Source organism: Apteryx rowi, unplaced genomic scaffold, assembly GCF_003343035.1.
Source record: "Apteryx rowi isolate R43461 unplaced genomic scaffold, aptRow1 scaffold_45, whole genome shotgun sequence".
In the NCBI taxonomy this organism is placed as follows: Eukaryota; Metazoa; Chordata; class Aves; order Apterygiformes; family Apterygidae; genus Apteryx; species Apteryx rowi.
In genome coordinates, this window is record NW_020450705.1 from 2,388,364 (window position 1) to 2,412,523 (window position 24,160).

Consider the following 24,160-nt stretch of genomic DNA (forward strand, 5'->3'; position numbering starts at 1 on the left):
CTTCTTCTGGGCTATGTACGAAAGAGCATTTTTCATGCTCAGTGAGTTAATTATTAGCCATGGACAAGTAGCCACTGAGCAATTAGAGATCATAACACAAGGAAGAAAGCACAACAGAACACCTTTCATCTTAACAAGGAAATGAAAGCCTTTTTCTTTTGCCGGGAATTACCCCTAATAAAATAAATCCTGTCACTTGATACCCAGAAATCAAATTCTTGCGGATGTTTATAAAGACTTTCTTGGCATCCATCCTCTTCTCTAGAACTTGGAATAACCAGGTAGGTTAACAATTGTGCTCAGGAGATGCAAATCCTTCACCGCTGCATCATGCAATGTCCTACATTGTACTTGGTTCAGGGCAGAGAAAAAGGTCTCAGGGAATTAAGAGCCTTGGCTTTCTCTGGACCATCACTCAGTTCAAAACAAGGGAAGGTCAGGAATATTCAACCTGAAGAATACAGAGATATTTCTGAGAAACATGCAGTTGGATTTGGCATTCTTAACGCCATGATATATGTCCGGTTGAGTCCTGGCCAAGGGTTGGGTTAGCCTTGGTCTGATATATGAATGGGGACAGTACTTTATTTGGTTTAAGCTTGACTCTCTGGCGCTAAATACTTTCATCTTACTAGCTTTATCAGCAACTGAGGAAAGAAAGAAAAAAAACAGAGGAAAGAATATTATCCCTTCTTTCAATTGGCAAGTGTCCTTGAAGAGAACAGGGAAGCAAAGATCAGAAACTAAATGCAGCTTCAGACAGGAACCTATGAGAGCAGGTTTTCTTAAGGAGTGGTTTTGGCATCCTGGCTGACAAGTGAACAAGCCTTCCTTTCATGGCATGAGAAATTTTGAAAGAAAATATGACCCCAATACACCAAACTATTAGAAATGGTGTGATCTTCTGACAAGGGTTAGGTTAGTAGTTTTGATCTAGGCCCCAACCTGACTTTCATGCCCTCAGCTGCTCTTGGACCATCTTTGGACTTTAACCTTCTGAAGGGCTGTACTGATCTACAAATGGGCAACCAGATTTAACACTGGATTTGGAAGTGGATCTCTTCTGTTTTGGTTGAAATAGGATTTTTTGTTTCATTTTTCTGGCTGTGCACTAGTCTTTGCTTGTCTTTTCCTACATCTTTTATGCAAAGCTGTCGCTTCCCAAACCCCGAACACTTTCTGGGGATGGTGGGACCTGAGRGCAGAGGGAGGCCACGGTGTTTCCCTCTAGCTCAGGCAGCTGTAACACTCCATATCCTCCAGGCTCATGGATCATTAGATGCCTCGATCAGGTAACTTAACCACTTCACAGGCGTGACCACTCACCACCACCTACCTCTGCCTCTTCCAGGGAATGCAAGCAAAATGACTTTCCTAACACTCATCTTCCTGCTCTCCCTCCTGCACGCCGAATCTGCGAGAAGCAAATACCCGCCCAAAGATGCAAGTAAGTGAAACGCACCCGCGGCTCCGGGCAGGTGCTCGCAGGCGGYGTAGGAGCAGATGGGGAATCACCGGGGGGAGCAGGCTTCAGGGGCTCCCTGCATCCCGGCAGCGCCCATCGCTGCACCGGGACCTCGYAGCCCGGCGATGCTGCCGGCCGGGGCCCGCGTCCGCCCGGCTCACCCGACCCTCTCCGCAGCCCTCCCCGGTTGTGTAGCGCAGTGGACACTTACCACAACACGTTTTCTCCTTGCAGTTTTGAACCCCGTGTTTGGACCGAGGGAGGTGACCGGTTTGCTGGGCGGCTCGGTCACTGTGAAATGCTTCTACCCCCAAACCAAGGTGAACAGGCACGACAGAAAGTACTGGTGCAGGGAGTCGACGAGGAGCTGCCAGACCATCGTCTCTTCCAACGGCTACACGGCTGCAGGCTACCAAGACAGAGCATCCATCATTGACTACCCGGAGCAAAGCTTATTCCAGATTAACATTTCACAGCTAGCACTGGRGGACAGAGGCACCTATCGATGTGGTCTTGGTCTCAACAGCAGAGCGCTCTCCTTCCAAGTCAAGGTGGATGTTTCTGAAGGTAACAGCCTTAGAGTATTGTTCCTCTTTTTCTTTCTCCCTTTTTCCCCAGGCTCTATGGGAGATCTGTCTAGGCACAGTGTCCGGATGTCCCACACTTTTGGAAAACAGCAGTTTTCAATTTCTTTGTCCCTGGTGTTCTTACAGAGTAAAATTTTGTTTGACCACTAATCCAGCATAAAAATCAGATGAAATGAACCTCATTTGAGATCACAAACCTTGTTTAGAAACTGCTGGAGAAAAAAAAAACAAACTTAGGGAGACTCAGAGAGAGGGCAGGACTACCAATCACTCAGATGCGCCCCTCTTCTCAGAGGTTGGTTTCAACCCCAGGCCGAGGATATTTGAGCTGCGTTAGTGCACTAGGTACGATGCCACTGCAGCGCGGTGTGCAGGACCAGCTGGGCAAAGGTAGGTTTGCAGAGCACAGTGCGAACTCATGACCTGTGGCAAGAAGGCTCTGGGAGAAACCCTGCTGTAGAGCAGGGATACGGCAGAGACACCACAGTCCTGAGACGCATGACAGGCACATGACACGGTAGGGCAATTCCATGCTCTAACCAGGAGCGGCACATAATGCAGCAAAGTGTAGAAAGACGCTGTGCCACCAGAAAGCATGCTGCAGTAGAGCGGACTAGCGTACAGAGCACCCGGCAGCGCGGGCGCTGGACACTGACTGGTGCACCTTCACGCAGGTCCAAACGTACCCGAGGAAGCCGAACTCTTCTAYGTGGAGCTGCAAGGCTCTGTGACCATATCCTGCAGCTTTGCCGAAGAGTATGCGAGTGAAAGGAAATACTTGTGCAAGATGGAGAAATCCGGCTGCCGAAACATCATTGATACTTACGGGAAGGTGGACGAAGAATACGCAGGGCGCATTTTGCTGAGCAATCAGAACACTGCAGGGTCGTACAGCATCATGATAACTCAGCTGACCTGGGAGGACTCGGGGCTGTACTTGTGTGGTGTTGGGGTCTACGGAGAGACTGGAGAAACTAAGGAAGTGGATTTGCACGTCTATGAAGGTCAGTGAGCTATTCCCAAGAGGTCTATATGGTTACCCTTCTTCTCTGCTTCTCTTTTAAGAGTGGCACTAATGGTCTCATTTTACTTAACAAGAATTTTAATTTCTTTTTCTAGAGTGTTATTACTCTATCCTCTCATATAGATCCTTCTTTTTATTCACGCATCTATCAGTAGTGTACTAAATCATCACTAATAAAGCCCAGACTTGCACCTTGAGAGTTAATTTTCCTGGCAGTGGTCAGCTATCTTCCTGGTGAATTACTCTTGCTAGCCCAAAACTCAAGGAGGCAAATTCTACCTGCAAGTTTGAGACAGGAAGACTGGCTTTTAATTCCTTAAATTTCAAAATGATATTTATAAGAAGGAAAAGACTTGCCCTTTCCCTTGCCAAGGAAGTGATACTTAGAAACACTGATACACAAAGACAACAATAACTCAGTGGATTTGGAAAAAGGAAAGACATGACAGGTCCTTTATGGTCAATTCCTAACAACCCTAGGATGGTCTCCTACTATCAGTAGCCCAGAGCTTGACCCAGTCTTGTTTCAGCAGGCAAGTACAGCTTTGTTCAACCTGATAATATTTATTCTCTTGGGAGATCGTCACATGGTCAAAAGTTAAGCATGTATAACCGCCCATTTCATTTTGTATCTCCAGGGACAGATGTTCCTCAAGGAAAACACACAGTATTTGGAGTGAAAGGAGGTTCGGTAACTGTTGAATGTCACTACAATCCTAGAGAAAGAAGCTCAGTGAAGTACTGGTGCAAATGGAGAAAAAATGGGTGTGCTCGGATAATAGACAGCTCTGGGTTTGTGTCAGACTTGTACGAAGGACGAGTAGCCATGTACGATGACCCGGAGAACGGCACGTTCACCATCATCCTGAACCAGCTGGTGGACAGTGACAAAGGCTATTACTGGTGCATGGCAGATGAAAACGGGGAAAAGAAATCATCAAAGGAGTTGAAGATCATAGATGGTATGAGCACGCGCATTCGTGGTTCTCTCTGCCTGCACAGTGGGTATGAAATAACCTCCTAAGCAGCAGGAAAGAGCAGACGTCGCGTTTTGCGAAGAGACACGAGTTCTCATTCTGAACTTCTGTCTAACAAGGCAAAATTTTGCAATGATTTTTCCCCTAGTAATTTTAAAATGGAAGCGCAAGGTTTCAGCTTTGAGGGGAAGTGTTTGCAAACAGTATCTCAGCACAACTATCCCTTAAGCCTCACAAAACACAGCATTCATCCAGAAATGTGTATACAGCACCTTAGCATWGACTTAGCAGTGTTAGGAGCACTTTCCCTCAAAGATGTGTCTCGTGGTCCACCATTGCAGTATTGCTGTCTATTTGCTACCACGACTGCTACCGAAACTGCTAACCTCAGTCTCACTGTTCTGTTTCCCTCACAGGGGACCCTAGTTTAACAGGAAAGAAGGAAGTGGAAGCGAACGTGGGTTCACAGGTACATTTAACTTGCTCTTACCCATGCAAGTACTACTCCTACGAGAAATACTGGTGCAAGTGGAACGGCGCTAGCTGCACCCCTCTGGCGGCTTCTGACCAAAGCCACCCGGAGCTGCACATTGACTGTGACAAGGACAACAAGACACTTATCCTAAATTTCGACCCTGTGGCACTGACAGACGAAGGCTGGTACTGGTGTGGAGTGAAGCACAAGGGCAGCTATGGGGAAACCATGGCAGTGCACCTACGAGTAGCTGGAGGTGAGCTCCAAGGCAAAAGCAGGCAGGGGCTTTTGTGCTATGAATCCTGCTGCCTTCTGCCGAGGATGAAATGCCTTCCGTATCCACTAGGTTGCAGCACCTCAAAACAGAAACGCTCTCATCCAGGCAACCAAGATCACTTTGATTTTGTGCCACCTTCTGTGGATGCTCTCATCCACTCGCTGGAGTCTGCTGCCTCCTCATTCCCAGTCATTAAGAAAAACAAGTCTGTAAAAATCACTTCCTTCCACCCCATTTTCTCCTTTTTGACTCTGTTCCTAGTAACTGTTGCTATTACAACTTGTAACATCAYTTAGATTAGGCAGCATCTGACATCTACCATGTAAAAGGCTGCATGTAGGTAGGAGATGCATCCGACCCCAGGGAGCTTATGATCTTAATAGATAGGAAAACTGTCGGGAGCAGGAAGGGAAGGGCAGCCACCCAATCCCCCCTCTACAAGCAAGGGGCTTGGTCTCCGCTTTCCTGYGGTATTTTGGAATGAAGATGTTTTTCCTGGAAAGGGATGTTGCTGGAAGCAGAGCAGAGAAGTATAGTATCGCTTTAGAAATCCTGCATGCAGCTTAAGCTGCCTAAACATGTGATAATCAGAAAGTGAAACTGTTTAGAGATGAACAGTCTCATTTCACTGCCCTTGGCGGGTGAAGAGCAAGAAATAAAAGCAGACTGAGTATTCAAGTTTTGTTCTTGCAATATTGCAAAAACAGGACTTAAAAATGCAAGAAGTTTCAAAAGGGTACGTGTGAATACAGAGGGAGCCTCCCTGAGATTTTTGCATGAAGTTATTTTGAGCTAAGTTGTTTCAGGCACCTAAACCACAGTTCATAGAGTCACATACATATAGCCGATACCCACTACAGGGCCGTACGCACAGAACAGGGCTCACGTTTTCCCCCGCTCCCCCTCTCCGTCCGCGTGCTGCCGCTCAGCGCGACTTACCCCCTTCTTCCGCAGCAAGGGTAGCCGTGGAAAGCGTCGCCAATCCCAGCCCGAAGCTCTTGGAAGTCGACGCTCCCAGCGGCGTCGTTCCCCAGGGCAGAGCCAGCAGCGGCGCTGGAGCGGGAAGCCCAGCCGACGCGGGGAGGTTAGTCCTTTCCAAGCCTTTSCCATTTGTTATCCTTGAGAAGTTTATCTTAACTCGCTGTTGATACYGTGCTTGCGCACTGCATAGGCAGTTCGGCAACAAAGCAATTATTGTCCTCAAAGACCTTAGATTAAAGCATCAGAGGGAAAATAAGAATAAAAGTTACAGCAGAAAGTTGTTTTTYACTTCTTTTAAAGGGCAAGAAGATGTGAAGTTATTCTCTAGCCCAGATAAGAAAATATAAGAATGAAAATGATTAGAAATTCCAGATACAGAAAAACTGTATTTAAAATAATACTTCTGTCAAAACTAGAGAGTTTTCCTTTACACATTTATAACTAAGCTGCTGACCTAGCTGTTATGGCATTACCTCCATCCTACATTTTTATTTATCCTCTTGCGAGCTGCTTGGATCCGGATCGTTAGTTGAACTGCGTCCTGCTTGCGCAGATCTGCCATTCTGCATGTATTTTAGACTGCCGAGAATTCACCTCAAATAGTCCAAAAAAGGCATTTCACAGCCGAATGTTATATCTTCCTGTTGCAGCTTGGGAGAAAGCCACAGCTCAGGCGCCGTCCTGATAGCCGTGGGCCTCGTTGCTGCAGCGTTCCTGATCCTCGCTACAGTTTTTGCTGTTTATAAATACAGGCAGATGAAGCGATCTGGTGAGTCCCTGCCTTTCGCGGCCTCGCGAGAGAAGCCAGCGATGTTGAGATGGGGGGGGGGGGCGGCTGGCGCGCGCTGGCCGGAGCTGCTCCCCGACACCGCTCATCTGACGGCAAGGTCGGGGAAGCAGCCTCCACCGCTAGCCCCGCGCGACCCCCCCTCGCACGGCTGGCGAAACCCCGGCGCGCGGCACCGCTCGGGCCGATCCCGAGGCCACGCGGGGTCGTGCAGCGTCTCCGAACGCGGGGGGAGACGCAGAGCCTGACGTCCTTGCGCCGAGCCGCAGGGAGCCCGGGAGAAGGAGCTCACCACCGCTGGGCTGGGGAGAAGGAGCTCACCACCGCTGCATGTCTGTCTTCTCCCTTTTTGCAGACCTGGTTTCGGTGGGGAGCTACAGGACGAACATCAGCATGTCGGACTTCGAGAGCGCCAAGGAGTACGGCGCAAACGATAACGCCTGCATGAAAGAGACTCAAGAGACGCAGATGGGGGGCGACGGTAAGACCCCGGCTGCAGCGGGACCTGGCGGCTGGCGAGTCCCCGCGCGTCTCACCCTGCCGCGGCGCCGCCGGTGAAGGGGCAAGGGAGGCCCGGGTGGAGGGGCTCCWCCAGGAGAAGCAGAGGACGGAGAGGTCCAGGCCCTGCAGGGCTGCACATCTGGGCACGGGACAGCTGCAGCCGGGGGCTTCGCCCACGTGCCCGGTCCCCAAAGGCGGGAGGTCCTGCCCCGGGAAGTGCAAGGGGGTCGCTCCGCCTTGGTGCTTCAGAAGCCCTTGGAGATAGAGAAGGTGCCGTGAAATGAGGCACAGCAGAGCCCGCTCGGCCAAAGCCGGCAGGAAAGAGCAGCTGCGGAGGAGAAACCCCCCGGGAGCCGCCGGCACCCTGACTTCTCCCTTTCGTTTCAGAATTCATAAGCACCGCGAACAAGGCTGAAAGCGCCGCCGAGGCCAAGAAGGCAAAGAGGGTAAGAGGAGGCGGGGGAGAGCTAGCAGACCCAAGAGGCACCAGCCCAGCACCTGCCGCCCCGGCCTCACTTATACCSCAGGGTGCAGCCGCACCTGGGTGCCGCCGCACCTGGGGGCACCTTAACCCTTTCCTGGCCCCGCGGCTGAGCAGGGGAAACGAAAGGAGACGTTTTGCTTAAAGCATCACACCAAGGCAGCCCCGGGCGGTGCCGGGGCGCCGGTGAGGAGGCGCGTTAACGCCAAGCGCGGGGGCGGGCAGAGGAGCRGAGGCCAGGCTCGAGCCCTTCTTTTGCAAAGCCTGCGACCAAAGGCTGCGCCTGGGTGCTGTACGCGCCGGGAGCCGAGCCGGAGCGATAAGGAGCCCCGTCTCGGAGCCGGGCAGGCCGTATTTTAGTTCCGCAGCTGGGAAAGCTGGGGCTCGCGCCCCCGTAACGCCGCCCTTGTCTCTGCAGAGCTCCAAGGAGGACGCCGACGTCGCCTACTCCGCTTTCCTGCTGCAGGCGAGCGCCGTGGCGCAGGGGCACGCCGCCGAGGGCAGCGGGGCCGCGGCCGCCCCGCCGGCGCCCTGGGACGGCCAGCTGTGAGCGCGGGAAAGCCGCGCGCCGCACCCGCGCCCGCTGCCGCCGCTTGCTTCGTCGTGATCTTCTCTTGCTAAAATTCAGCTTGGAGGGGTGGTTTGGGAAGGGGCTTGTGACCCGGCGGTGAGCTGGTCCCGGGGATGGGTTCCCCGGCGCTCCTGGGGGCGAGGGGGCTGCTCAGAGCGGCGCGGCCCGGGAAGGAAAAGCCGTCAGCGATGTGGCGGGCTCTCCGGGATCAGGAAGCGCACTGCATAATCGCGATTTATTTTAAAGGCAGCTGGAAAATACTTTTGGAAAATGACTCGCTCTTTTGATTCTTCTAAGCTTTCGAAATCAGACGGCAGCGCCTGCGACGGCCTGACGTGTTTTTTACTCGCAATATTCGCCAATAAAGAGTACTCGTGCCTTTGAGCAGACCGGGCGGACTCGCGGCCTGTGGCAGGGCGGTGGGAGAGCGCCTCCGAAGGGCCGTGTGCCGGGCTCCCTCCTCGTCCCGGCGCTGGGGAGTYGGGCGCCCGTCGCGCCGCAGCAGACCGCAGCCTGAGTTAGAGCTGCTTTGGGGGGCGGGGGGGCTCCAGGAGCGAGCCTGCGCCCACGCCTGCCGGAGCACGCGTTGCTACTGCTGATGGATTTGGTCTCTGAGGCACCACCAGCACGGCTGGAAAACACAAAAATAATTAAAAAAACCCCCAAACCTTGAAGATTATAGGACATGCAAGTTGGAGCCCCTTGGGTGGCCCCAGGCACCAGCGGCTCCGTGGCCTCCTCCCCTTTCTGCTCCTGCCTTCTCCAAGGAGAGATGCTCGCATTGGAGGGAGCTTGTCCCCAAGGAGAGATGCTGGCGCTGGAGGGAGCTTGTCCCGCCTTGGGCAGGGGGAGGCTGCAGACGGAGCGCGCGGGACCGGCCCCGGCCTCCGCAGGGCTCCTGTCCGCAGGGAGACCCCGCGAAGGCTGCAGGAGCTCGGGGGGCTGCGCAGCGCCCTGCGGAGGGAAGCGGGAGGCAGGGCTCCAGCTGTCGCGCTCGAGGAAAGGTGCGGAGTCCGCGAGCTCCCCGCGAGCTTCCCGGTGTCCTGGGCTTTCCCGAGCCCTGGCCCTGCCGCCCGCGCCGTGCTCTGCYGGACACGAAAAGCAGCCTGGCTCCTCTAAAGAGCGCCTGCTTCGCCCCAATAAGGCCACTCCCGGGGCTGCTGCATCGCAGCCCAGCTGCAAACCCCGGCGGGTCCCTTCCGCCAAAGTTTCACTTATTTCCAGATCCTGCTACGCTATATAGAAAAACCATGACGTTGTGGCGCCTGCTGGGCTAAAGAAAGGGGCTTTGGGGGTGTCAGACGAGGGACAGAGATGCGCAGAAGTGGAAGAACAGAACTGGCCCAGACGGACACAAGCTCCCGGAGGCTGCTCATCGTGGCCGTGCCGATTACACGTGCCGGCGACGGCGAGCTATAAAACAYGAAGAATTCGGAGCATAAGGAACCTGCCTCTCTGTTTCCAGGGCTGCTCTCAAATGGACGTTGCAGCAGTTGTGCCCTTAGCGCTGATGTCAATCTGGGATCTCAGATATCACGTTATATCTCATCTCCCTCGTGTCGTAGGCTGGGTCCCCTCTATAACGTATTGTAAAGGGCCTTGGCGGCAGCACCAGGCACTCACGGGCCGGGACCAGCCTGAGCCTGCCCGGGGTTGCTGGAAGGGAATGAACTGTTCTGGTGCAACGGGAAAAGGTGTGCACTTGGAAAGGGTCCCCAGGGAGCGGGGACGAGCAAAGCCGAAGGAAAGCGCTAACGTTTAGAAATTTCCAAGATGAGAAAACCCCTTTCTCTCTTCCTTCTCTGATCAGCTTCCCCTTTAGCCTGCCGGAGGCATCCTTTTCTCGCCCCGGCTCCTCCCCGCGCTGCGCCACGGCGTCACTCYGTAGGAGAAACGAGAGCGGGTGAAGGTCCCCGTGGGATGCGCAGGACGAGCGACGAGCGTGGCTGAGCATCCTCGCGGCAGCGCCCGGCGCAGCCCGCGAGCCGCTGCTGCAGCGCCGGGTCCTGCCGCACGGCTCGGGCGAGTGCACGAGCCCCTTCGATCGCTGACAGTTTGGTCTCACGTCTCCTCTCAACGTTGGCGTTTCCCTTAATCTGGTGCGTTTCTCCGGCAGTGGGTGGGAAAGTGTAAACTCCTGAGCCACCACCACTCGCGGTGTGACGTGCTAGCAGCACATCATGCGTATTTTTGCAGCATAAAACTCTCCATCTTGCATAGGAAATCAGTTAAAACTGGTAAATAATAGCAACAAAAATATTGGTGCTAAAWTCATAATAGAAAAATATTGGAACTGAAAGTGTTGGAGCCTGTACGGACCAGGGAAGGGAAGAGAAGGGAAGGGAAGGGAGCTTGGGATCTAAAGTGCGAGGGCAACAGGCTGAGGACGTGCGATAGATGCTGCACTTCCACTGGAGGCGCGATCCAGAGCCCCTGCGGTCCGGGTGAAGAYGCCCACCGAGGCCACCTGGCAGCCGGCTCCTTGCCTGGGCTCYGCGCGGGCCCGGGAGCCCCGTCCGCCTCTGCTCAGTGACCTGGACATTTCCCTCAGCTGCCTCCCGCCTCCTCGTGCTTTTTCCCCCTCCTCCTTCGCGGCTCTTAGCAGCGTTGGCTCCAGATGAAAGCGCAGCGCCGGCCGGGGCGGCGCGAGGCTCCCAGGCGGCCGCAGGAGCTTCTTGGGCTGGTGATTTAAAGCGCAGCGGTAACCGGCTCCGACCTGAGGATATACGGAGCTTATTTCGTAATAGCAGGGAGCAGGTTACAAAATCCTGTAAAAGAGCCTCCTCTTCACCCAAAGCCCTCCCTGCGGCGCTGGGGCTGCAGGAAGCCGTTCCGGGAAATCACCTCTGCAGCCTCATTAGAAATTGCCCAAGCTGAGAACGTGCCAGCGCTCGGCTCGTCCCAGACACGGAGGTTGGCTGTGACAGGGGCAGGGAAGGGGGGACCACCGGCTTGCTCTCAGCGCAGCAGAGCCTCGGGCTGTCCCGTGGTCCAGAGCTGCTGAGAAGAGGCATGTGCAACACGATCTTAACAGCAATAAGAGCTATTTGCGGCCGGGGAGAGCACGCCGAGCCCTTCCAGAGGCACCCGACTAAGTCAGACATCTACCCTCCAGTCTCGCTCAAGCCTTATGTCTAACTAATACAGCAGGAAAACTTCATTACTGGAAATATTAAGACTAGAGAGCTACCAGCCTCGAGCGATGCATATGCAGCCCGCTGAGGGTAAAAGAGCCTGAAGGAAAGAGCAAATTTCGGTTCAATCAGGTACATTGTTATCTCTTGAGGGAGGAAACTGTGCCTCAAAACTATATCAAAATTAAAATTCACCTTACTGTAGAAAACATTTCCCAGTGATGAGAAATTGCAAAAGCCAATTGCACAACGCAAGGAGAAAAAGTCCAGGGAAGCGGGAGGCGTCGGCAGCGTTACTCCTTGCAGCTGGGACGCACGGACACCTCGTGCCCTGCGTGGCGGACTGCGTGCACGGATGCCGTGAAGTACCCAACCCTCTCCTTTCCAGGGCCGACACGCGCTCTCCCCCCCGCTCCAGGGAGCCGCAATCCAGGCCCTGACAGTCCAGCTGATCCGCAGGAGACCAGACAAGAGGCCAGGGAGGGCATTACGGCCTGGGTGCTGTGTGTTTTTCAGGAATGGTTAATTTTCAGGGCACTTTCAGAATAGGCACATTTCCCTTCACTTTCACCTCTCGAAGTGAAAGCAGAAAGTCAGAACTGCGCATTACGTGCAACGAACACCACGTCCTGGACAGGCGGATGTGATTTAGCGTTGCCCAGGTGTCAGCTCTGGTCTCTCCAGTGTGCCAGAAACAACGCACCGCCTTCGTGATGCTCCAGTGCTCCGGGGTGAATTCCACCCGCTGGGGCCGCGTTGCTCAATTTCCGCAGAACGGAGCCATTCGCTGTGCACGGCCCCCTGCCACGACTTCAGTAGTAAACAGTTTTGATTTACAGCGAGTCTCAGGCTAATCTAGCTCCTGAGCTCATAGCAACACGCAAACATGTCAGCTTGCTTTTAAAAAAAAAAAAAAACCAAAAAAAAAAACCCACAAGAAACAAACAAAACAAAAACCAAAGAGTTCTTAGCCCTCAAGTTTACTGGCAACTATTATAAATAAAAATAACTTTTTAAGTCTCTAGCATTTAGAGACACATTCTCAAGGCTTTTTTCTATATTTGAATACTTGCAATTACCAGTAGTGACTATATCTATTATGAAAGGACACATGCTAAATTCTGTTCAAAAAGTTTCACCAACAGGAAACAAATAATCCCTCAGAATTTTGACAAACACAGTCTAACACAGACTAGCAGTTTTGAATTGGGTTTATTTACAGTAAGTGCAACCAATTTACACAAAATGTACTACTGAGTGTCAGTAAATTACATAGTACACAAGTTTTTTTTCTCTTATTCAAAAACCACATATCTTGCAAAGAAAACTGGTTCTTTTACTGATAAGGCAGAAGACACCATTTCAAAATGAAATACAGGTTTTTAAGGCTTGAAATCCCTGCTAGGGGCTATTCTTGCAAGCACTTCTCACACTGTACACTTGCTAGTTTCAGCCAGAACACATCAGTGGCAGCAGTCTCCTAAAACTGAGGCCAGCTTTGTAAGCGCTGTTCTGTAGCATTAACTATAACGAATATACAGTCCTGTACAAAGAGTTTATAATTTAAACAATAATTCTATTAAATTATTGTAGCATATGTCTGCTAGTAACACAGGAGAAACCTTCTTAGATTTTCCCTTGGAGAGTGTCCTTTGCTAGAAGACGAGTGCTATGCTGATTTGACCGAACTAGATATTTCTGTCTCAATGCAAGACTCTACTGATGTGTTCCCGACGATCTACGTAGCTAGCAAAACACTTAGTGTTTGATCAAACGTCAGCTACAATCAGTGAGAAACAGCATTGAAACACTACATTATTTTCACAACTACCACTGGCGCGTGCACTGCGCTTGAGCAGCTTCACAAACCCAGGCCCTTGCTGGGTGGTAACGTTGTCTGCTCTCTAACGAGACTTCTCCATCCAGTCTAGTAGGATATCCAGCTCGCCTAAGGATTTAATTGCTGCAGATGTGACATTCAGCTGAAATGGATATACAGAAACAAGCTGTAAGTCATGATAGCAATTATAACCATGTCAAAGTGAATCTGAGTATCTGCATTAATTAATAGACTTAGTGTCATCAATTTACCCCTTCGTAGTTGGTGAGTATTTGCTCGAATTTCTCCGTGGATTCCTGGCCGCACTTGCACATGTTTTGGTTATGCTAGAAGGATAAAATAGAATTCATTAGATTGGAGCTTTCATTTTTAAATATAAGAGATCACTTTCTAACCGTGATGAAAATTATTGTACAGACTGAGTCCTTGTTAAACTGTGAAAAAGGCTGCACTCCTTAAACCAGACTTCAGCTGAGAATTCATTTGGATAGAGAGGGCCAGTATAAACATTAGTTTTGAGGGCTGACATGAGAATTAACTGATGAAGGGGCAAATATAAAAACTTCTCCGTGGATGTGCAACCTCCACTTTTCAGTCACACTTCCACATATCTCTTGTTAAAACCATTTTTATAAATAATGATTTTGTAACTTTATAAAATGCTTGGCTTTACTTATATGCCAAATACAGCAGATGTAAATTAACTTGAAGAATAATCCGGACTTACACACTGCACGAGTTTCCTCTTGATGCTGAGGAAAGAGTTGGCGATGCTGCTGATTTTTCGGTTGACGTAAGAATCCTCAGTCGTGCAGTATTTGAAGACTTTGTCCATGTAGAAGTTGAAGAGGTGATGGATGATGCAACATTTATCTGAAGACTTAAGCAATAAATTTTATTTTAAAGGTCTTCCGAAGTGCTATACACCCACAGTTTCCAGCCACTCTTCCTCCAACTAGAGCAAGCCACCTCTATGTGGTAGCTGACAGGGTGATATTTTTGATATATGCAAAGCTTTTTCAGCTCTGTTTGATGTATACTGATAGTATATATAGGCAATTATTTTAGATCAATTTTCCAGAAGATCAGCATTCAGCAAGTCTCATTTAGTCACCTAAATAAGCTGCTGATTTTGAAGCTGGATATTAGAAGATTCTGAAACCTGGAGCACTGGCCATGTTAGTGCATAGAGCACGAGAGCTGCAAAAAACATTTATTTTTCCCAACAAATCAAAAAATCACAACTATGATCCTGCAAAAAGGTCAGGGTGAAGAATGTAATTACAAAAATTTAGTTTGTTGAGCACAATCTTCCCTATTCCTTAGGGATGGTGCTACCACATGCTTTAACCGAGCTGTTCAAGGCTTGGATTTCCTGCCTCGTCCTGATGACATGCCCAGCTACCCGAGGCCGCCTGCCTTCGCCTCCTTTGCTCACATTCACCCACTTTTGGATTCCTTAATCATTTTCCATCCAAATCCTGAGTCACGGTAATATGCTTCCACCAACAGACGTGGTGGAGAGTCACCGCTAAACCTGCTGTAACGAGTGTACCGCCTGCAACAAACGCGCTCTGCCCACTGTTTCTGGAGAAACACACTCAGCACAAAACCCTTTTGCTCATTAAAGCCTGTCACAGGGGCAGGAACTGACAGAGGGACACCCACCTCTTCTCACGTAAGCGATCCACATCATTTTATCCTCCCTGACCTGTTCATTTTGTCAGTGCCTGTATTTCACAGGAACTTAGAAAAAAATCATAGTGTTGAACAATTTCCCCCAAAGCTCCAAACTGGCACGCTTTGTAACTGGAAGTTAGCCAGTTAAAGCTATTTAGAGAAAAACGGGAGACCCAGTAAAGGCACCTACCTTAATCTTGTGCAGAGAATGTGGGTGTGACAAAATGCTCACGGTCCTGATGGAGTCTCTGGCTTGCTACACAGGAAAAGACAGCTTTGGTGATACATGTGCTGGCTCTCGAGAAGCTTCGGGAGCAGTACAGAGAAGAGCTTTCCCACCTCCTACCACCCACCAGAGCACAGAGCAATACTTACGATATTTGCTTTAATTGCAGTGAAACCAGACCTAATTTCATTCAGGCTCATTGAAATCCTGCAAGGTCCAAAGAGGAAGATTTTGCTCCCATTTGCTAGCATCAAATTCAAGCAGCACATAACAGAAAACAGGCAGAGGAAAAAGTGGGATCCCTTCATTCTGCTGCGGGATGCGAAACGTGCTGGTTGGCTGGCTGGAGGACCTGTTCAAGGAAAGGACAATATTTCCTCACTATCTTTCCTCTAAAAACCATAGAAAAATTAACAAAAATTATTAGTCCTTATTAAGGTTTGTAAACATAAGATTTCTGAGCTTACATTACTCACCTCCTCATGGGTTATACATACATGTAAAAATAGCTGAGGTCACAGTAGTAAATACATTGGACAATTCAATTTGTTCCTATATGCTATGAGCTAAGTAACATAATTGAGATACTTACGAAAATATACACATTTTAAATATTACCTGTTGCATATGTATGTGTGTGTTAGAACACACAGTTTAGTATTCATTACCAATCCTCATGTGCAAGAGAAAAAAAATTTTTTTTAAAAAGCATAAAACTTCTCAAAGAAGAAAAAAGACTGAAAATACCAGTAAAATCTTGCATGTAAATAAAGTTTTTCTCAAAATTTTCAGTGGAAAAATAAATGCAGATAAATTTAGCATTTAAAAGTCTCCTGACTCAGAAAAGCAGGACTGAAGGTAATTGTGTCTGAAAGCAGTAGATCTGACAAAGATGCAACTATAGCAGTACAAGCAATTATCTACAAACACATACAGCAAAAGGACAAAACCAGTATTTTACCTTTTTTCCCTGATGTAGATTCACCTGTCTCTCTGATGTCTGACCTGAAGAGCTCCGAAGAACACGTTTTTATCCAGGTATAGGGAGGAAATAACTCTCGGATTAACTTTTGGGATTTTTCTCTCTTTTCCCAGCATACATTTCCCTTTGTAATTTGCTGAATTAATTACCTCGTGAAAGGGACCAACTCATTCACCCACAGGTGTTTCTCTAGCATATGGAGGCGGGAAATCTTGGCATTTCCTTTTATGCAGGAAGAAGGACGCGACCAAAAGGAGGGACCATCATAGGGGTTACATCTCCCAAAGCACCAAGCTTGGGGATGGTGATTGCATCCACCCTTCCACCACCCTTGGCTTCCCCCTGTTGGGGAGCCGCACTGCCAAACCCCTCCTGGAAAAGGGCCTTTCCGGACTCCCCGCTGGAGCGCTGGGGTGCAGGAAGCCGAGCGGCATCACCGCACGGAAAGCAAGTGGTCTGAATGTCCCAAGGTGGGAGGATTTCTGGCGATATGGTACGCTGCTCTAGTCGAAGCAACGTGACTCAGAAAGTTGGCGAGATCTTTCTGCGCCACTGTCCTGGCACAGCGGGGCCTTCACCCCCAGGATGAAGACTCAGGCTTGTTTCTCAGGGGGGTGGACCCTTATCTCCTGCGCTTCACTGCCGCTCCAAGCCTGGAGATGCTCACATACAAGAGGAGAGGGCTTTGCAAAGCCACAGCTCCCACTTCAGGGCCAGAATAAGTCACTAGGTTTTCAGGAGTGTGCATAACATAGGTGATCATTATGCACAGTCCAAAATTATCATTCTGCAGAGGAAGAGAAATTTCACTTAAACCTTTAAAAGTCTACCAGCCTTGCAGCAGCAGTGAAATTTTGCCTACAGAGACTGCTGCTGCAAAGGTTACACTTACACTGCCACAGGTATTAACTGCTGAGAAGATAGCGGCATTCACGCATGTTTGGTCCTTGAGCACACAGACACATTATCATACTGACGTTTCAGATCCAGACTCTTCTGGGAATGAGGGTTTGCCAGCTGGGGCATGCTGTCACGTGAACGTGGCAGTATGGTGCTGAGAACCAGGCTGTTTCACAGGGATACAGTTAGGATGTCTCTGCATGATGCTTTTGGATCCAAGGTTAGCTTGGTTGTTTCTGCAACCCCCCTGGAAATAGCCAAGTATGGTCTGCAAGAAAAAATGAGCAGTTAAACAGTCCTCTTGGACTACTCATTCTCAGTAGGAAAAGTCAGATGGACTAGGGGACATGGGCATGGCAAAGGAGGACCCTCTATCCCACAACCAACCTCCAAACCAGCCACCATGTCCTGGATAAGAGCAGGAGCCTGCACGCATGACTCTTGCAATGTAGGTATAGCTTGTGTCTGAACCTCTTTGGGTCAGAGTTATTATACAAAATTTTCCTGGGTGAGTAATTTATTGATAGCTAAATTCAATCTTGAGAGTATATCCATCATCACAGTAAGGCTAGGCAAATACTTTTTATGCCCAGGCTAGTCACAGTTTTGCATACCTTTGAAATCACCACAATGCACCCAGTGAATACCTACTTCAATCCCCGTATCTTAGCTCTATAAAAGAAAACAATCAAAAGGCAGGTCCAAATCTGCAGTAGGTTGCATTCACCCTTGCCGAGGTGTTGGAGTGATCCTCAGCAGCACGTGGCTTTTAGTACAGTGCTCTCCTCCCTGAATTCCCAGTTTCTGCACGTAATTGCAGCAAAAGTTTCACTTGGAGTGGAGGAAGAGGCACCCAGGGGCCCACCTGTGCCAACAGCTTTCCCAGGCAACCTCAGTCCACACCCAGCATCAGTGAGGAAATGAGGGAAAAGGCAATAAACTGTTACTTAATTATGTAAATTGCAGATGAGAAGAAGGGATTTTTTTTTTCCTTTTAGTGACTGAATTGATGCTCAATAGACAGGTCAGCCAAATGCCAGCAGGCAAGAAACAATCATGGGTTAAAAACTGCCAGCCAGGCCCAGGAGGAAAGATGATAGAGTAATAAGGGGGTAGAAGTGAAATATTACATTACCGGGGTTCAGTACCTTGCTCCGTTAGACTTCTGCATGATCTTAGGTGCATCGCTTAGCTCGCTGGCCTTTTACTGACCATTTGCAGAGCAGCAATAATAGCATCACCCTTACCTCAAAGGACAAGTAAGAGAATAAGCATGTTAGACTTTGGGAGACACAAAGTGGATAGTTTTCATCTTTGTTTTTGAAGCATACGTGCAAAGATGGTGCTTGATTATGCCAAGCGCTGGACCTCTGGGAGGTCAGAACATCCCTGCTTTTCAGAGCAGGTCTGATCCAGTATGCCCATTAATGGCAAATTACCAGGGATTACAGCATACATTTCACTGAGTCCTGAGTGCAGCTAATCACCCTGACTTGACTTTCTGCTCCAAGAAGTTCCCCACATGCACGGTGCATGTAACAGGCTCTCGCCTACGAGCCAGCTGTAGCAACATGAAAACAACGTCACGAAAATAGCAAGCCATTTCTCATCCGCTCTGGGAAGGAAGAGGAAAAGAAGAAACAGGGATTTCTGAAACACAGTAGCATGACAATACAGATGGCAAGATCAGGTAATAAAATGGGAAATGACTCCCTGAGGCACTCTCTCAGAATAATTAGGTCTTTTGCATAGGGCAGACCTCACCACGTGCTGTGCTGTGGGGAAGCAAGCCTTTCCCCGGGTTCCTCCCAGGCTACTCATGGCTCATGGAAAGGCTCCTCCCTGGGGACTTTGCAATAAGCACATTGTGGCAGGGCAAATTAAAAGTAGTTATGGCCCAAATAATCCAGGGAAATACAAGCAAAGCCAGTATAGTGGTTTGTTAGCTAGCTGCCTAGGAAATTAAAAAATAAGAAGACAAGCCCTGTGTATAAATGGCTGGTCTGAAAAATCACAAATGAAAAGTCAGTAGTGAACAGCATAGTGAACATCTGCAACAGATGTGATTAGAAAAGGCCCAGGGTCTGATCCTGAGCGCTTTTCATAGCCTTTTTGCAGGAGGGCAGCACCCGCCTGCGCCCTGGGGGGGATGCAAACGGGGCCCAGCAGCGCTGGGGGACGCCCGGGCTCTCATGGCCGGGGTCGACACCTCGTGCCCAGCGCTGCCCCGGCCCCTGCCCGCACAGCAGGTCTGAGGGTGCCATGCGGGGACCTGCGGCGGCCCTGAGCTGCAGCTGCCTCCTCTCCCAGCCTGCGAGCGCTCCCTGGGCAGCCTGGCAGGGCTACGAGCCGGGCAGGCCTCTTCCACCCATGCCCAGCTCAGGAAACAGCTGCCACACCGAAACGCAGCAGAATGATTAACACAAAAATCACTGTCTTGCAGGCGAATGAGCACCCGAGATTTCTCTCCCCCGTCCTGCGGCGGGCTCGTGCCTGCCGGTAGCTGCACAGCAGGGGTGTCGTTACAGCAACGGGGACTCGATTTCCCTCTAACTCTGAGTCAGTCCCATGCTTTTCCAGCGTCTCTTTTCCACTGGCATCAGTCCGCGAGCACTGCTTTCGCAAGCCCTTCCCTTCGAAAGTGAGGTCACCCCTCGGGAAAGCAGTCAGCCAAGCAGCCTCCCGCCACGCCGCCGCCACCTCTTGCCAGCCAGGTCGCCTCGCAGGCGGCTCTGACTCCCAACGTGACTAACATGACTAATGTCTCATCAGCATCTCCGTGCCAAACGGGCTGCCTCGTTTGCATCACCACGAAGGCGGCAAAAGTGGCATCACTGCTATGGTTGCAGAAATACCTCAGTAATAGCAGAAAACACTAGATTGATGCAGACAAATGACTTGTTGAAATGACTAACGAAGCAGACGGTACGTTCCTGGAGAGCACCGGAGCGCAACAGGAGACCGGACACCTACGCACTGACAGGCATTTACGTCTGGGAAACTCAGCAGCAAATCCAGGTCCTCCTCCAGCACTTACACCAACACGGTTCCTCAGGACAACCAGGTCCTGTGCATGCCAACTACGCTGAATTACTGCAGACCTATTCGGTATGATCCAATATTGATCCAAATGCATTCACTTCAAATTTACAAAAGCTGTTGTTTTATCCTAAATGCTTTCACGTTGTCCTGATCTTAATAAGAATCATGCTGTTAATAACTGACCACTTGCATACATTAACATTAGATTTCCAGTAAAAGGACATTCCTTGCCAAAGGAATGTAATTCTGCTTCTAGAGGTAGAAGAAAATGTTTCCACTAGGTTTTTATGCACGAGAATAGTTGCACAGTTGTTTAGCATTTGCTCGTTTCATTTAGCTGCCATTTAAATTGTCAAACTGTCTTACACTTACCATAGCTGCATACTAACGTGAAATATTAACTGTATCAGTGCTGCTACTGTATATCTAAATAATTCTCAGAGCCTTAAAAATTGGAGATTTAATTGTCAATCAGTCACCTGACTATCAAATCCAGAGCCTCTTTCTAATCTCATTTAAACAAGTGCTAATCCGGAATAGCCCTCGAGAAACCAGTGGATTTACACCAGCATCTAAATCAGACCCATCCACCGTGTAGTCATTCTTTCCATTAGCATCTGCAGAGCCACAGTTTGCTGTGAAAGATGGAAACACGCTCCCCGGCTGTGACTTGTGGCCTGTCCCAGCCATCAAAAATCTGGCAGGCTTCTTTTCTCCCCTAATTAGTGTAATCAGAATAGATTACATCAGACATGCCAGTCTTGATGCTCAAGGTAAGATATGGCTCACTCAGCTATGGCTCTGCAATGCTGCTGACAAAAGTAGAAAATTGTTTTTCTCAGTAAACTCATCAAATGACTCAGAAAAAACTCGGCAAGTAGTTATCGGCTGATAGGTGCGGCACATTCTGTGCCCTCTTTTCAGTCACGTTTCTAACCATAACCACTTTAATAATTCTGAAAATCAAACACTGAGTTCTGCTTTTTAGAGGGTTGCAGGCTAAGCATGGATAAACTTAATGAAAAGCAACATTTATTCAACCAAGGATGAAAGGTTTCAAAAGCCAGCAGGGTGAAACATCAGGCAAATCCATTTTCAGGATTTCTTCCCCAAAACTCCCTGTCCCTGCGCTGCCTTGCCCCACTCTGCGTGCTCCCAGCAGCATGGGAGCGCTGCTGGACGGCTGCAGAAGGAGGTCAGCCCCGATGCAGGCAGCAGAGCAGGGGAGAACAGCTTTCCAACACCTCTTTCCTGCTCAGCCCTGTTGCTGACAGGCTGAAAAAGGTTAAAAAAGAGGCTTAAGGCCAGACCTGAAAACAGTGAAACCTGAATTCCTCCTCAGTCCAAAGCTGTGACCCTAAAAACCCCTGTGGGATTGCCCTCCTTAATCCTACAGGTGCCTTAACTTGCCAGGCATGTTTCTTTTTTCAGTTTTAAGTTCTCTAAAGTTACATTTCTGCACGTGTGTGGGGCAGCCTGGACCTCAGCAAAGCCAAATACCCAACACACTGCACCCAGGGCTGGTCGGGATCCAAAACCAGCCCCCTGGGGCCGTGTGCGTTTGTCCACCTGCAAGGATGACCCTTGCAGACTGTGCTTTCACACAGAAAGCAGAAAAGCCAGCTCCCTTCCCCAGCACAGGCAGGTGTGCGCCGGGGAAATGCCCCCAACACCAGCCACAGGCCGTTCTTGGCCAAGCGACCATCCAGCCCAACCACAGAAACTGCCCCAAATGTCCTGGGGCTGGCGAAGGAGGGGACGGCATGGACCCAAGAGCCAAGAGGCCTCCAGCCCATGGGCATCGCTTTGGCGCCCTGGAAATCCTCCGCGGAGCCACAGCCTGGCTCCTACCAGTGTCATAACCCTGCCAGTGTCAGCCTCAACGACCATCTTCACAGAGCAAACGCTAGTCATGTGCATGACTCACCAGTGACAATGCCCCCACCAGGCCAGGATTTTACCCCAAAAGGTTAAAAAATGCAAAAGATCTTTTTTCTTTTTCCTCTAAGATTTCCCCTTTGCAGAAGGAGAGAAGCGTGGTGGAGAATCTTGTATATTGCCATATCTGTTCTGCAGAAAAGCATTAATGTAGTCAGTGGGGGCGGTGTGGGGGGTACTGAAAGTTAAATACTTGCTTCCCCTGTTTTGATAAAGCGTGAGCTAATATTTTGGTTATCATAAATGGCATCTTCCCCAAAGGGAAATGATATTTCAGGTCTTTACAGCTTAGAGCCTGCTGTGATATACAGCTAAAGAGCAACTCCTGTTTGCTTTTCATGAACCATCCCTTACTTGGATTTCAACAGCCACCTCTACATTTGTAGGCACCTCTGCCTGCAAAGCTCTAGAGTAGGAACTGCATGATCAAAAGGCAATGAATCCAACTGAGCTGCTGGCATGCTCAAAATTAAGCATGTACATAAATTCTGGGTGATGCCAGGGACCAGACCAAGGAAGTTCAATGAACTTCTGCTAACTTCAAGAGCGGGACAGAGAAACAAAGTGATCTTGTGAAATTTTCACCCCAAAACTGCAACACTGGGAATTTTCCAATAGGTTTAGCAGTCACCCTTCTTGGGTGAATGTCACATTTCTGCAATCTTTTTAACAGATTTCACAGTCAGACAGTTGATTTTGATGGTCTGGCTTTCCGCCCTCACTCCCCCCACCTCCTTTTTCCCATCATGTTAAGGAAATTGGCTATTTCAGCAAAAATTGAGGGAAAGGTGCCCGAAAAGAACTGCTTTGACACTGAAGATGAGCAAAAGTTTCTTGCTAATGAATGATACAAAACCCCAAACCCGTGCTGAGATTTGCCCTAGCCTCCAAACACACATACATTTTGAAGAGTCAAATCTGCCAACAGGGTTAAGCGCTAGCTTAATCAATGAGGCTTTTTCAGTTTTCAAGAGGTTTCAGAATCCTTTTGATGTGGGCATCTGACATATTAGTAATTGAGCTTCTCCAAACAAATGGCTACACCAACATACAGAAAAAGAAAATGATGAAATATAGTCAAGATTTCAAGATGAGTTCTAGGTGGCCTGCAAGTCTGAGTGCTGATAAGATGAATATTTAGCAAGGAAATGAAACTTTCTTGAAAGGTCTTTCTGAGGGAAAGAGCTGTGATCACTGAATAGGAAAAATTGTTTAAGCAACTTCCACTTTTAAAACCCACTAAACGTCCCCATACACATCTTCCCTGCATACTTTACATTTGTTTACTATGCCTGGTTCTAATTTTTCGTTTTATTTTCTCTTGCAATTAGAGCTGCAAAAATAATTTTTATTACCATCTATTGCCATGCTTTACTTGTTCTTGTAGGTCTGAAGGGCTCCGGTGGAGACTGGGCTCTGTTGTCTACAAAGCAAGTTTGTGCCTTGGAAAGTGGGCAATCTAAAAGAGACATGAGATGGAGAAGAGGAGACAAAAATAAAAAGAGCTAAGAATCGAAGAAAATAACTCATATCAAGGACAGCGGTTTTCTATACTGGGCCTGTGGATCTTCAGCTGAAGCCCATGGATATTCCCATTACTCACTGCAGAATTTCTGCAGATGGTGCTGGGGTGCTGTTTGCTGCCAGCAGGCTCCTGGTCAGAAAAGGCTTTTTGCTGTTTAGGAGAACAAAGCTGAAGTTCTTTACTTTGAAAATTCAAGTGGATTGTAATAAAAATGGTATCAGTTATCAGTATCTGCCTGGAACAAATAGTGATTGAAAGAAAAAACACACACACACAAAAAAATAGAACATGGACAGAATTATCAGGGCTCACTATTTGCACTTCTAGATAAGCCATAGCAGACCAAAGATTTTAAAATACACTGGGTACAGCTAGTAACGTTATTGGTATGCAAAGCAGCTGTTTTCTTTAAGAAATACCAAATCACCACCACCCCCTTAAAAGCTTCAGCCAGAAAATAACTTGCAAAGGCATGGCTTTAAAATAATCAGCTATATTCAGTGGGCTTTTTTGTATAGAGCAACCGTCTGTGGACACGCATCAAAGAGATTCGCTTCGAACGGCCCTCATTCAGAGCAGACTGCTCCCTATGATGACGGCAAGACTGACAGACAGCTGTACCATAACTCCGTATTGCCGCAGAGCACGGAGGCAGATGCGGACCCAGCGCTCTTCTTGCGGGGTCAGGACTGGGTGGGTGGCTGAGCACGTCCCCGTGAGGGGGCTAAACTCACATGCGAATGCCCTTCCTGCTCCCCAGAGCAACC

The 24,160-nt window shown here is 49.2% G+C and overlaps 2 protein-coding genes across 3 annotated transcripts; one reads left to right on the forward strand and one right to left on the reverse strand.

Annotated features, from left to right (window-relative positions):
• The first annotated feature begins 1,359 nt into the window (after nucleotides 1-1,359).
• On the forward strand, nucleotides 1,360-8,105 carry LOC112971646 (polymeric immunoglobulin receptor-like). The gene is made up of 10 exons (XM_026077247.1): nucleotides 1,360-1,447; nucleotides 1,700-2,032; nucleotides 2,727-3,056; nucleotides 3,715-4,038; nucleotides 4,470-4,788; nucleotides 5,779-5,889; nucleotides 6,437-6,555; nucleotides 6,929-7,054; nucleotides 7,462-7,520; nucleotides 7,974-8,105. Exons 1-10 carry the CDS (start codon nucleotides 1,366-1,368, stop codon nucleotides 8,103-8,105), a joined length of 1,935 nt encoding a protein of 644 aa, XP_025933032.1. The 5' UTR covers nucleotides 1,360-1,365.
• A 4,375-nt stretch (nucleotides 8,106-12,480) lies between these two features.
• Nucleotides 12,481-23,242, reverse strand: LOC112971623 (interleukin-20-like). Of its 2 annotated transcripts, XM_026077217.1 has the most exons (8): nucleotides 23,224-23,242; nucleotides 18,037-18,135; nucleotides 16,881-17,156; nucleotides 15,156-15,213; nucleotides 14,971-15,036; nucleotides 13,828-13,980; nucleotides 13,352-13,426; nucleotides 12,481-13,242 (listed from the first exon to the last, which is right to left on the reverse strand). In XM_026077217.1, exons 3-8 carry the CDS (start codon nucleotides 16,916-16,918, stop codon nucleotides 13,165-13,167), a joined length of 468 nt encoding a protein of 155 aa, XP_025933002.1. In that variant the 5' UTR covers nucleotides 16,919-17,156; nucleotides 18,037-18,135; nucleotides 23,224-23,242; the 3' UTR covers nucleotides 12,481-13,164. The 2 variants fall into 2 exon arrangements, with proteins under 2 accessions (XP_025933002.1, XP_025933001.1); XM_026077216.1 differs by lacking the exons at nucleotides 16,881-17,156; nucleotides 18,037-18,135; nucleotides 23,224-23,242 and adding an exon at nucleotides 15,968-15,986 and having other exon boundaries at nucleotides 15,156-15,358.
• Between the last annotated feature and the right edge of the window lie 918 nt (nucleotides 23,243-24,160).